Raw genomic sequence first — 13,337 nt, 5'->3', positions numbered from 1 at the left:
AACTGAAGAAGAGCTGTGTGTGAACTGGTTAATTTATAGGGGTTTGCAGGCTAGGCAGTTGACAAGGTTCCCAAGAATCCATATTCAGCCTCTAACCCAGACAGACCCCTGCTTCAGCAATAAGTAATGGAAATCCAGGGACAGGAAGTCCATAAGTATCTGTGGCAGCCACTACCTGAAGTGAGTAGATGAAGGTAGTAGAAAGACCCAAGTTTTAAGGGGGAGGACTCTGCCCATTAGAAGTTACCACAAATCCTAACAGGCCCTTGGGCATAGCTGCTGGTGACCTTCTGAGAATAGCAAAAAGACTGAACTCAGTAGAGAGGAGATAGAAAGGACTAGGTCATTCATGAACCAAAGAGGAAAAAAATTATTCAGAGGGCGAGGCTCCTCTGAAACCTATCAGGCCATAAAGTTTTTATAATATTGATAGCAATTCTCATTACAACCCCTTTAATGATCTCACACTGAAAGTGGACACTGCCACTTGGCTGGTCCCCTCCCCGCCCCCCAATTTAGGGCCTTCACTCGATTAACGAGCAGTTACTTTGGCTCTCTTGCCAGCCTTTGTTCACATGAGCACAGTCAAGCACAGGCTTCCCTAGCTTTGTGTAAGGTGGTATGCTAGGGTAGGGCAATCAAGACAATATGCAGCCATTATGTATAAGAAAGTCTTCTGTTTTGCCTCAGTTGCTCCCAGTTTAGAAGACAATATAAGGTAGCGATTATGCTCCCTCATAGCTGCTGTTCTTTCATCATCTTGAAGATAATAGAGGTCCCACAGGGTCATATTAGGCAGCAGAATTCCCCAAGGGACTTCCTTTCTCGCCTGGGTGGTTGGAAGCAGAGAAGGACAGCAGTAATTACACTGGCAATGCCCAACTCTCTCATTTTAAAGATGAGTAACTGAGATTGAGAGAGATCAAGTGGTTTCATAAGCGGAAGAGCTGATAGTCTTTTAACTGCAAAATTATCTATTTGATGGTGAAATACCACTGAATCTAACTATAGAATTGTCAGCTCTCAAGACATAAGTTTATTCCCATATATTAATGGATTCCTTATGACCTCCCAAGTGGTGCCCTTTGTCAGCTGAACTTTCTTAGTACAGTCAGATTTAGTTTTTATAGTTAGTGTTGAGAGATTATTTAATCCAGGAGCACTTAAACACCACGTCTACCACAATCATCCTAAAGTACAAACTGGTGAATTCATTTTGTATAACACATTCCTACAATAAACTTCCATGATAAACTTCTAATGGAAAATGGAAATGGAAAAATATGTGCAATGCTGGTGTTTACATCTCTCAAAATTTTTCCATTTAGTAAAAATGACAAATACTTAAATTTATAGGAATGATTGAAAGAAATAATAAAGCTGAAATACCATAAATGTATAAGCATATTCTTCATAGCATAGACTTTTAGATGTGGAAGAGACCTTATAAAATATTTATTCCATCATATTTATATCACAGGTCTGTAGACTGGGCCTCAGAGACTAGGCTTATGTGGCCCTAAGTGACAGAAATAGAAATTATGCATGGAAATTCCAGAGAGGATGATTTAAGCTTGATATAAGGATTTTGTCTAGTAAAATTCATCCTTCCCAATAATTAGAGCTACCCAAAAGGAGAACAGGCTTTGATGAGTCCCCACTTAATAAAAATTTTTAAACAGAGACCACATGAATAAATTCCAGCTATTTTGAAAAAACAGATTTTTGTTCAAGTATGGCTTGGACTAAATGGCTTCTGTGGTCTCTTACAAATCTGAGAATCTACTAGAATGTGAATATGTGGGGTACAAACATACTTAAAAGGGCAAAAATTCTTTAAATTAATACCAAGAATAAGGGATATTTCCCATCTGGTTACCTAAGGAGATGACATTAAAAAATTTTTGGAGAGGTGGAGCCAAGATGGGAGAGTAAAGGCAGGGACTTGCCAGAGCTCTCCCCAAACCCCTCCAAATACCTTTAAAAATGACTCTAAATAAATTCTAGAGCAGCACAACCCACAAAAAGATAGAGTGAAACAAATTTCCAGCCCAAAACAACTTGGAAAGTTGGCAGGAAAGGTCTGTTGCCATCAGGATAAGAGGGGAGTGCAGTCCAGCATAGGCTGCACCAATAAAGATAGGGCCACAGCAAGCCAGGAATGGGCCTTGGAAGCCACTGATTCAGCAGCAGCTGCAAAAGCAGCTGCTTGCAGAGCTCTCATGCCACAAATGGTGGGGGGAAGAGGGATGGAACAGTTGGTCAGAAGGAGATTACAGGGATCTTTTTGATAGCACTAAGTCAGGACTCTGTTGCTTTGCCCATATTTGGATCCAGACTGCAGTTCTGGGTGGCAATCCCAGGGTGAGGAGGACTATACAAATAGCAAAGTTTGTGGCAACAATGGAGGAGAGACCCTCCTCACAGTGCCAGAGCAGAAAAAGAGTGCGTGTGATCACTCACACACCAGAGCCCAGATCAGGGGAGTAGTAAACACCTCTCCTCAGACCATACCACCTTGGAAGAAATGAAAAATTACAGGTCCCTAGAAGTATCTCTGCAAACAGCTGCCCAAAATCCCTGAAGCTTGGGACAGTGCACCCTCCACCCTGGAAGCAGAGCCCTTCTTTAATGAAGAGTTCAAAGTCAACTAATAGGCTAGGAAAATGAGCAAACAAGGGAAAAAACTATTGAAAGTTGCTATGTTGACAAGAGAGATCAAAACACACACTCAGAAGAAGATAAGAAAAGTCAAAGCTCCTACATCCAAAGCCTCCAAGAAAAATGGGAATTGGTCCCAGGGAGTGGAAGAGCTCAAAAGGCATTTTGAAAATCAAGTAAGATAGGTAAAGGAAAAATTGGGAAGAAAACTCAGAGTGCTACAAGAAAATCATGAGAAAAGAGTCATTAGCTTGCTAAAGGAGACACAAAGAAATACTGAAGAAAATGACACCTTAAAAAAAAAGGCTACGCCAAATGGTATAAGAGGTCCAAAAAGTCAATGGGGAAAAGAATGTCTTAAAAAGTAAGATTGGCCAAATAGAAATGTAGGTCCAAAAGCTCACTGAAGATAATAATTCCTTAAAAATTAGAATAGAGCAAATGAAAGCTAATGATTTTGAAAGAAATAAGGAAACAACAAAACAAAACTGAAAGAATGAAAAAATAAAAGACAACATGAAATATCTCATCAGAAAAACAACTGAACTGGAAAACAGATCCAGGAGAGAGAATTTAAAAATAATTGAACTAGCTGAAAACCATGATCAAAAAAAAAGCCTAGATACCATCTTTCACGAAATTATCAAGGAAAACTGCCATGACATTCTAGAACCAGAGGGTAAAATGAAAACTGAAAGAATCCACCAATCACTTCCTAAAAGACATCCCAAAGTGAAAACTCCTAGGAATGTCCCAGGCCATTTTAAAATATAAAGTATGGGGGGCGGAGCCAAGATGGCGGCTGCTAAGCACGGACTAGAGTGAGCTCCATACCCGAGTCCCTCCAAAAACCAATAAAAATGGCTCTGAACCAATTCTAGAAAGGCAGAACCCACAGAACAGCAGAGGGAAGCAAGGCTCCAGCCCAGGACAGCCTGGATGGTCTCTGGGTGAGGTCTATCCCACACGGAGCTGGGAGCTGGGAGCTGGGAACGGAGTGGAGCAGAGCCCAGCCTGAGCGACATGGACCATCCAGAACAGAAGCTGGGCGGAGGGGGCCCTAGCGCCCTGAATCAGTGAGCTGCGGCAGTTACCAGGCCCCTCGACCCACAAACACCAAAGACTGCGGAGAAGGATAGTGGGAAAAGCTGCGGGAGTGGAAGGAGTTTGCGGTTCGGCTTCCAGCCCCGGGGGCAGCGGAGGTGGGGCAGCTACAGCTGTTGTTACTTCCGGCCCACCTGGTGGGAGGAATTAAGTGGCAGATCAGAGCAGGAGTGCAACAGCCTGCTGAAGATCTAAGCCCAGCCTGGACTGGGGGTTCTTGGGGAAGGAGTAGTGCGGGTCTGACAGAGCTGGCACCTCCCCCCCAAACGTGGAACATAGAACTCTGTAATCTACAAGCAGTCATACCCCACTGAATAACTCAAGGGTCAAGTTAGTTGGTTGGGAATATGGCCAGGCAGCGAAAACGTGCCCAGAGTCAGTCTCAGACTTTGGATTCTTTTTTTGGTGACAAAGAAGACCAAAACATACAGCCTAAAGAAGACAACAAAGTCATAGAGCCTATAACAAAAGCCTCCAAGAAAAACATGAACTGGCCCCAGGCCATAGAAGAACTCAAAAAGGATTTGGAAAAGCAAGTTAGAGAAGTAGAGGAAAAATTGGGAAGAGAAATGAGAAGGATGCGAGAAAAGCATGAAAAACAAGTCAATGACTTGCTAAAGGAGACCCAAGAAAATACTGAAAAATACACTGAAGAAAACAACACCTTAAAAAACAGACTAACTCAATTGGCAAAAGAGCTCCAAAAAGCCAATGAGGAGAAGAATGCCTTGAAAGGCAGAATTAGCCAAATGGAAAAGGAGGTCCAAAAGACCACTGAAGAAAATACTACTTTAAAAATTAGATTGGAGCAAGTGGAAGCTAGTGACTTTATGAGAAATCAGGATATTATAAAACAGAACCAAAGGAACGTAAAAATGGAAGACAATGTGAAATATCTCCTTGGAAAAACCACTGACCTGGAAAATAGATCCAGGAGAGATAATTTAAAAATTGTTGCACTACCTGAAAGCCATGATCAAAAAAAGAGCCTAGATACCATCTTTCAAGAAATTATCAAGGAGAACTGCCCTGATATTCTAGAGCCACAGGGCAAAATAGAAATTGAAAGAATCCATCGATCGCCTCCTCAAATAGATCCCAAAAAGAAATCTCCTAGGAATATTGTTGCCAAATTCCAGAGCTCCCAGATCAAGGAGAAAATACTGCAAGCAGCCAGAAAGAAACAATTTGAGTATTGTGGAAACCCAATCAGAATAACCCAAGATCTGGCAGCTTCTACATTAAGAGATCGAAGGGCTTGGAATGCGATATTCCGGAGGTCGATGGAGCTAGGATTAAAACCTAGAATCACCTACCCAGCAAAACTGAGTATCATGTTCCAAGGCAAAATATGGAGTTTCAATAAAATAGAGGACTTTCAAGCTTTCTCAGTGAAAAAACCAGAACTGAATAGAAAATTTGACTTTCAAACACAAGAATCAAGAGAAGCATGAAAAGGTAATCAAGAAACGGAAATTGCAAGGGACTTACTAAAGTTGAACTGTTTTGTTTACATTCCTACATGGAAAGATGATGAGTATGATTCATGAGACCTCAGTATTAGGGTAGTTGAAGGGAATATGCATATATATATATATATGTATATATATGTTTATGTATATATATAAGTGAATGTGTATGTATGTATATATCTATGTGTATATGTATGTACGTGTATGTATGTGTGTATATATATATGTGTGTGTGTTCATATATATATATGTAAAAGAGAGAGAGCAGACACAGGGTGAGTTGAAGATGAAGGGAAGATATCTAAAAGAAATAAAATGAAATTAAGGGATGAGAGAGCAACATACTGAGAGAGGGAGATAGGGAGAGATAGAATGGGGTGGATTATCCCGCATAAAGGTGGCAAGAGGAAGCAGTTCTATGGGAGGAGGGGAGAGGGCAGGTGAGGGGGGAATGAGTGAACTTTGCTCTCATCAGATTTGGCCTGAGGGGGAATACCATACATACTCAGTTGGGTATCTTACCCCACAGGAAAGAAGAGGGAGGAAGATAAAAAAAAAAAATAAAAGGCGGGGGGATGATGGAGGGGAGGGCAGATGGGGGTGGAGGTAATCAAAACAAACACTTTGGAAAGGGGACAGGGTCAAGGGAGAAAATTCAATAAAGCGGGATGGGTTGGGAAGGAGCAAAATGTAGTTAGCCTTTCACAACATGAGTATTGTGGAAGGGTTATACATAATAATACATGTGTGGCCTAGATTGAATTGCTCAGCTTCTTAGGGAGGGTGGGTGGGAAGGGAAGAGGGAAGAGAATTTGAAACTCAAAGTTTTAAAATCAGATGTTCAAAAACAAAAAAAGTTTTTGTATGCAACTAAAAAATAAGATACACAAGCAATGGGGCATAGAAATTTATCTTGCCCTACAAGAAAGGAAGGGAAAAGGGGATGAGAGGGGAGGGGGGTGATAGAGGGGAGGGCTGACTGGGGAACAGGGCAACCAGAATATAAGCCATCTTGGAGTGGGGGGGAGGGTAGAAATGGGGAGAAAATTTGTAATTCAAACTGTTGTGAAAATCAATGCTGAAAACCAAATATGTTAAATAAATAAATTTAAATAAAAAAAATGAATAATGAAAAAAAAGTATAAAGTATGATTTAAGTGTTCTGATGAAAATGAATTTTAAATGAATGCACTGTTAATAAAATATTTGCAAAAAATGATTAATTTTTTAAGTTTCAAATTTCCTTCAGTTTCACTATGCTAGTTTACTAATACTGGCAAGTCCCTCCAGCCTCAATGCTCTCCTTTGTAGTTTTGCTCTTGGAATAATTTAAAAGAAAACATTTTTACCATATTTCTATAAGATTCAAAGAATTTAGAATAAAATAAAAATGATCATTTGTATTAATATTTTAAAATGAAAAACAAATGAATAAAAATGTAAATGAACATGCCCCCAAGAGAACTACAAATGTTTTGGACACTTGATTTTCATTCATATATATATATATATATATATATACATATATACATATATATACATATATATATACATATATATATATACAATATATGCATGCGCATTTATATTTTTTTAAATTGACAAACAAATACTTACGGTCAGAAAGAGGGATGAGTGGGATAAATTTGCTGAATACACTCTTTGTAATTGAAGGACTTGATACAAAGCATGAATAATTGCCTCTATCAGATCCCTCTACATTTGCAATATATAGATTTCCATTGGTCTGAGATACATATCGTCGTTTGTCCATTGTGATGAATATAGGAAACTCATTTAGAAGCCAACGATAGCTAAGATCATCTGGAATATAGCAGTTTTTATTATTTAACATTAGGAAAACAATAGTAACATTTACTAGTAAAACAATAGGTTTCTAGTATGCAGTCTTGAAACATACTAAGTACTACAATAGCATAGTAGGTTTGAACCATCAAAATGATGCATTATCATATAAATTCACCTCTTTCAAAAAAATACCTGTTACATAGAATGGAAATAAACTTGGCATAATTATAAATAATATAACATATACAATAAATTATATGTAATAAATTATAGAACATATACTATATCCATAAAAATTGAGGAAAGGCAATTAATAATACTGATGCCTCTGAATATGGTACTCATACTTTGGTGATCTCTAATTCCATTAGAATGGGTACTACTTCCCCTAGTGCCAATCAAAACTTCCTTAACATTTTCTCATTTTCTCTGATTCTTGCCCATCTTTACATAAATCCTCCATCGAGGATTCTAGTGCACTAGGGCATCTCATTCTCTTGTTTTAACATCTCAGGGATAAAAATGCATTGCACTGACTGTTCACTTGTCTGTAATTCTTGATACATAATGGTAATAATAATTTTAAAAATTCACATTTATCTAGCACTTTGAGATTTAATTAACATTTTCTTCACAACAATCCTATTAGACATTTAGTGTAAATGTTCTTTGTTGTTGCTTGTTTGGGGTATAGGGGTTGTTCTGAAAGGATGACTTCATTGATGTAGAGAACCTCATTTATAATTTAGAATCCTATAGAGTTTTCTGAAGCACTGAAAGGTTAAGCAATTTGCCGGCAGTCAGTCTTCTTGAATCCAAGACTGGTCCTCTATCCACTAGTCTAAGATGCTTCTGCTGGTATTATGATTCTGGTGTTACAGTGTTATGATTAAGAAACTGAGGCAAAAAGAGGTCAAGAAACATTCCAAGGGTAGTAATAAGTATCCAAGCCAAGATTCTAACCCAAACTTTCTGACCTTAAATTCAACTCCTTTCCCCTACATCCTGAGTCTCCTATTCTACTCCACGTATGTGGTCTTTTATACCACAGATCATAACTATTGGTGTGCTGCGTTCTACTTTTATTGATTACGCATCTTTTAAGTTATTTCCAATGATATTTCTCAGGAGACTGTGACTTTCAATAATTCATGGCCATACAACTTCACTGGAGTATTAGAGATGGGGTTTCAGAATAAAAAGTATAGGATGGGGGCAGCTAGGTGGCGCGGTGAGTAGAGCACAAGCCCCGGAGAGAGGAAGACCTGAGTTCAGATCCGTCCTCAGACACTTGACACACTTACAAGCTGTGTGACCTTGGGCAAGTCACTTAACCCCAATTGCCCTGCCTTCCCCCCTCCAAAAAAAAAGAAAAGAAAAAAAAAGTGTAGGATCACTAAAACTGAAATTTTACATCTTGTTTTTTGTTGATATTTGGTGAATTCTTAATGGTATTTCCTCAGTTGAATCTATTTAACTTTTACAACTATAATGTATGTAGGACAGATATTTGGCCTGAATAGAAGCTATAAATTTATATTTTATTCTGAGTCAGATTCTTTTTTTTAAAAAATCAACTAATAAATAATGGAAAATCGCTGACATTCATACAGAACTTTGTGATTTTGCCAAACATTTTTGGTACATCATCTTGTTTACAATGCAAGATCTTATATTCTTTATGCCTCTCAGTCAGTTATGTGACTTTAAAGATCTAGCTTTAAGAAGGAATTCATGCATAGTTGTTCTCTTTTCATATTTCATAAAGACTCTATAGAGATGAATGAAAGCAAGCTCATGGGTCAATAGTTGATATTCTCTCACTTGCCTTTTCTGGTAAATAAATTCTTTTGGAATCTTTCCTTTTTTGAGATATCTTGAAAATTGATCCCCAAGGGTACTTCTGGCCAAGACAACTGGTTGCCTGAACAAGTAGCAGGCTTCCAGGGTCCCACATCCTATTCCAACTACAAGTTTACCCCAAACCAAAAATCCAGGGGCTGCAGGATAAGAGGTGAAAACAGGGCAATAGGTAAAACCAAGCCAGGATGACCACTCCATTCAAAAGTGCAGTTGGGGGAAAGCCTAGCTCTGCTATAAAGCCACAATTCATGAATTAAAGCTTAAAAATGAGTACGTCAAAGAAAACACCATATAGTATAAAAATATTATTGCAAATCCAAACTCCATGATGACTGCAAGCAAAGACTTTCTTTACCACAGAGTGAAGATGGCAGATTATAGGCAGTAACCCAGCCAAATTTTCCTAATATTCTCCTCCAAACAAATTTTTTTAAAAGGCTCAAGTCTGATTTTGGAGTAGCAAAGTCAACAAAAGATTGGGGTGAGACATTTTTGGAGAGGTCTATGACATGAGAATGGGGGCTGACCTAGAGTGCACACAACGGCAGCACCAGGGGCAGGTCTTGGGAGTGGTTGTGACAGTTTCAGGACCTCTCAGTTCAAGGACAGTATGGATGGACAACTGGTCAGAAAGATATTAAAAGGGACTATTTGTTGGCACTGGATGCAACTGACATTGATTGGGAACTCTATTGCCCATAAGCAGTTCTGGGTCACAGCTCCAAAGCAGAGAGGAGTGCTGGTGGTCAGTCACAAGAGAGCAGGAGCCTCGGTCACAGTTCTAAGGCAGAAAAGAGCTCTAGCACTTGCAACTACAGGGAAACAGGGACACTTTCTGGGTAAATACCAGAGCACAAACCAGAAGATCGGTGACCACACCTCCCCCTAAATCGCACCAAATTGGAAGCAGACAAAACTAGTTCTGAAAATAGCAGCATGAAAAAGCCTGAAGCTTGTCATAGCACCTCTCCACCCCTAGGTGAACAGAACCCAACTTTAACATAAAGTTCAAAGTCAAGAAATTGGCTAGAAAAATGAGCAAGCAACAACAACAACAACAAAAGAACCTGGAAATATACTGCTACTATGGTGACACAAAAGACCAAAAGACAAACTCAGAAGAAAACAATGCCTCAAAGAAAATGCTAACTGGACACAAGCCCAACAAGAATTCCTGGAAAAGTCAAAGAAACACATAAAATGTATAAAAGAAAATTTGGGAAAAGAAATTAGGATGGTACAAGAAAATTGTGAAAAGAGAATTAACAGCTTTGTAAAAGAGGCACAAAAATTCACTAAAGAAAAGAAATCCTTAGAAAGAAGACTAGGTCAAATGAAAAAAGAAGTACAAAATCTCATTAAAGAAAACAATCCCTTAAAATTAGAATTGGGTAAGTGAAAGCTAATGACTCCATGAGACATCAAGAAACAATAAAACAAAGTTAAAAGCATAAAAAAAGAAAATGTTAAATATCTCAACAGAAAAACAACTGACAGGGAGGGTAGGTAAAAGAGAAATAGTCTAAATAGTCTAAAAAATAGTCTAGACATCGCATTTCAAGAAATTATTAAGGAAAACTGTCCTGATATCCTAAAAACTGAAAGAATCCACTGATCATCTCTGGAAAGAGATTCCAAAATGAAAACTTCCAGGAATATTATAGCCAAATTTCAGAGCTCCCAGATCAAGGAGAAAATGTTGCAACAATTCAAATGTCATGGAGTCACAGTCAGGGTCACATAAAATTTAGCAGCTTCCACATTAAATGGATCAGAAAGCATGGAACATGATATATTGGAAAACAAAGGCACTAGAATTATAAAAAAGAATAACCTATCCAGCAAAACTGAATATAATCCTTTAGGCAAACAAATGGATATTTAATGCAATACAGGACTTTCAAACATTCCTGATGAAAATACCAGAGCTGAATAAAAAATTTGACATTCAAACACAAGACTCAAGAGAAGCACAAAAAGGTAAACATCAAAGAAATCATAAGAGACTCAATAAAGATAAATTGTTGGCATTCTTATATGGGAAGATGATAAATGTAATCCCTAAGAACTTTATCATTAGGGCAGTTAAAAGCAGTCTACATAGACAGAGGGCATGGTATGAATTGATTGTGTTGGATTGTTCTCAAAAATTGAAGGGTTGAGAAAGAGGCATGCACTGGGTAAAGAGGGAAGGGAGAGAAGGGGGGAAATTATCTCACATAAAAGAGACACGCAAGAAAGAATTTTTACCATGGAGGAGAAAATGGGAGATGGTGGCAGGCAATGTTTCAATCTCATTCTCATCTAAATTGGTTTTATGTCTGTGTGTCTGTGTGTATGAAGCTTGGGACAGTACCTCTCCACCCCCAGGTGAGAAGAACCCAACTTTAACATAAAGTTGAAAGTCAAGAAATTGGCTAGAAAAATGAGCAAGCAACTAAAAAGAAAAAAAGAACCTGGATACATAAAGCTACTATGGTTACAGGGAAGACCAAAAGACATGTGCGTGTGTGTGTGTGTGTGTGTGTGTGTGTGTGTGTGTGTGTGTGTTGTTCATCTTTCATTCTCATAAAGGACCAATGGTATCAGGAGGGTGGTATCTTCACTTGCAAGTTAAATGGATTTAAGTAAGGCAGAGCTGTGCAAAGTCATTAGCCCCACTCTGTTTCCCAGAGTAATCAGAGCCCAGTGGCAAGACATAGGTCAGGAAGACTAGCAATGGCCCAGGATGTAATGGAAGACCTAGGCCTTTTTGAGTTACAGTCTTTCCCATGTCTCCATTTGTCTGAGGCAAAACCCATTCAGGAGTTAAAGGCTAGGTAAGAATTGAGGCAAAAGTTGGCCTACTTTGCCTTCAAATCAATAAGGGAGCAGAAGATCATCAGGGTTTCTGGCCAGAATAGAAATGAATGCTCTTTATACTCACTCTGAGCCATCAAAACCCAAACAATGAGCAAGTGAGGCTTGGGCAAGGGCCTATTATTGGCCAGTTAGTGACAGCCAGAGTGATTTGGGTTTAAAGGCTCAATTTGAACCCCAATGGACTTTATGAAAGCCTGTTTTTTTTTAGAACTCTATTTCAAGAAATCATAAATGAAACTATATGGGACACTAAAGTTAATTGTTCCAGTTTAAAAAAACAAAAACAAACCAAACAATGATAGAATAAATAAGTAGGGAAAAAAATCTCACCCCAAACCTTAAGACACCTTGCAAAATATAAGCAATAGAAATTTACATTCATTTGGACAGATGTAAAGGTATGACTCCCCACGTAGAGAAAGGGAGAAGAGGAGGAGGAAAAGGAGGAGAAAGGGGAGGAGGAGGAGAAGAGAAATACCACTATTGCCTAATAGAACCAGCCTGTTGGGTCCTCCAGGGGACAGCTACTATACTACTCACAAATCGTTGTTCATCCTTTGTTCCTGAAGAAGACCAATGACTTCAGGAGGGTGATGTTTTGACTTGCAAGTGAACTGGATTTAAGTGAAGCAGGGCTGTGCAAAGTATATGTATACACACACACATATATACATACATACATGCACACATATATGTGTGTATGTGTATATGTGTGTGTGTGTATAAACATACACACACACACACATACATGTGAGAAATAATTCATTTGGATCCTGACTGTATTCCATTTGGACCCATACTCTATTCCAATCAGTATTAAGCAATTTTATATGATTCCATAGGGACAGTGATTAAAAGTTCTGTATATTAGGACCCAGAGCTGTGAGCTGCAGACTGTAAATTCACTTGCTTAACCATAGGAAGTTAACTAGAGGCCCTCCACCTTTGTTTTTCTTTGAAATGGTGACCAAGCCATGGTGGATATGATTCAACTACATGGAAAGTTCTCCAGTATATTTTTGCACATCCAGGCTATTCTCTCTTGTCCAACACGAGCAGGTGACCGTGTAGTAGTAGCAGGTGATTACTTAGAGGAGATGCCCCATGCTTTGCCCAACCCATGACCCTGCTGATATATAGGCTTATTTTAGCCTATGCATCATATGTCAAAGTATGGAATTATTCTGTATTTCATATACCTGTTCTTGAATGTCTAGATATCTAGCTCTATAAAAACAGGGCCTTGGAAGGAGGAGGCATCTCAGATCATGAGGAAAATGCTGGAGTGAACCATGGACCCTTTAATAAAGTGCCATGGGCTCAGAGATTTGCCTCAGTCTCTTTTATTGTAGGATGGACAATTTTAATTCCCCCCACTCCCCACACATACATATACATGTGTGTATGCTCTCTCTCCTCTCTCTCCTCTCTCTGTCTCTGTCTCTCTCTCTCTGTCTCTCTCTCTCTGAGTTGGGTATAAAAATTTATCTTACCTAACAGGGAAATAGGAGAGGAAGGGGATCAGAGAAATGGAAGATGATGAAAAGCAGGACAGATTAAGGGAAA

The 13,337-nt window shown here is 38.8% G+C and overlaps 1 protein-coding gene across 4 annotated transcripts in view; it reads right to left on the bottom strand.

Moving 5' to 3' along the window:
- Window positions 1-13,337, bottom strand: part of CNTN1 (contactin 1) — a 308,476-nt gene that overhangs the window by 199,638 nt on the left and 95,501 nt on the right. For all 4 annotated transcript variants that reach the window (XM_036759469.1, XM_036759470.1, XM_036759471.1 and 1 more), the window contains one exon: window positions 6,855-7,061. In XM_036759469.1, coding sequence (XP_036615364.1) covers window positions 6,855-7,061 — 207 coding nt within the window. The remainder of the gene's footprint in view (window positions 1-6,854; window positions 7,062-13,337) is intronic.

This window comes from Trichosurus vulpecula, chromosome 5, assembly GCF_011100635.1.
Source record: "Trichosurus vulpecula isolate mTriVul1 chromosome 5, mTriVul1.pri, whole genome shotgun sequence".
NCBI classification, from domain to species: Eukaryota; Metazoa; Chordata; class Mammalia; order Diprotodontia; family Phalangeridae; genus Trichosurus; species Trichosurus vulpecula.
The sequence above is the reverse complement of the archived record's forward strand: the minus strand, read 5'-3'. Positions and strand labels throughout refer to the sequence as shown.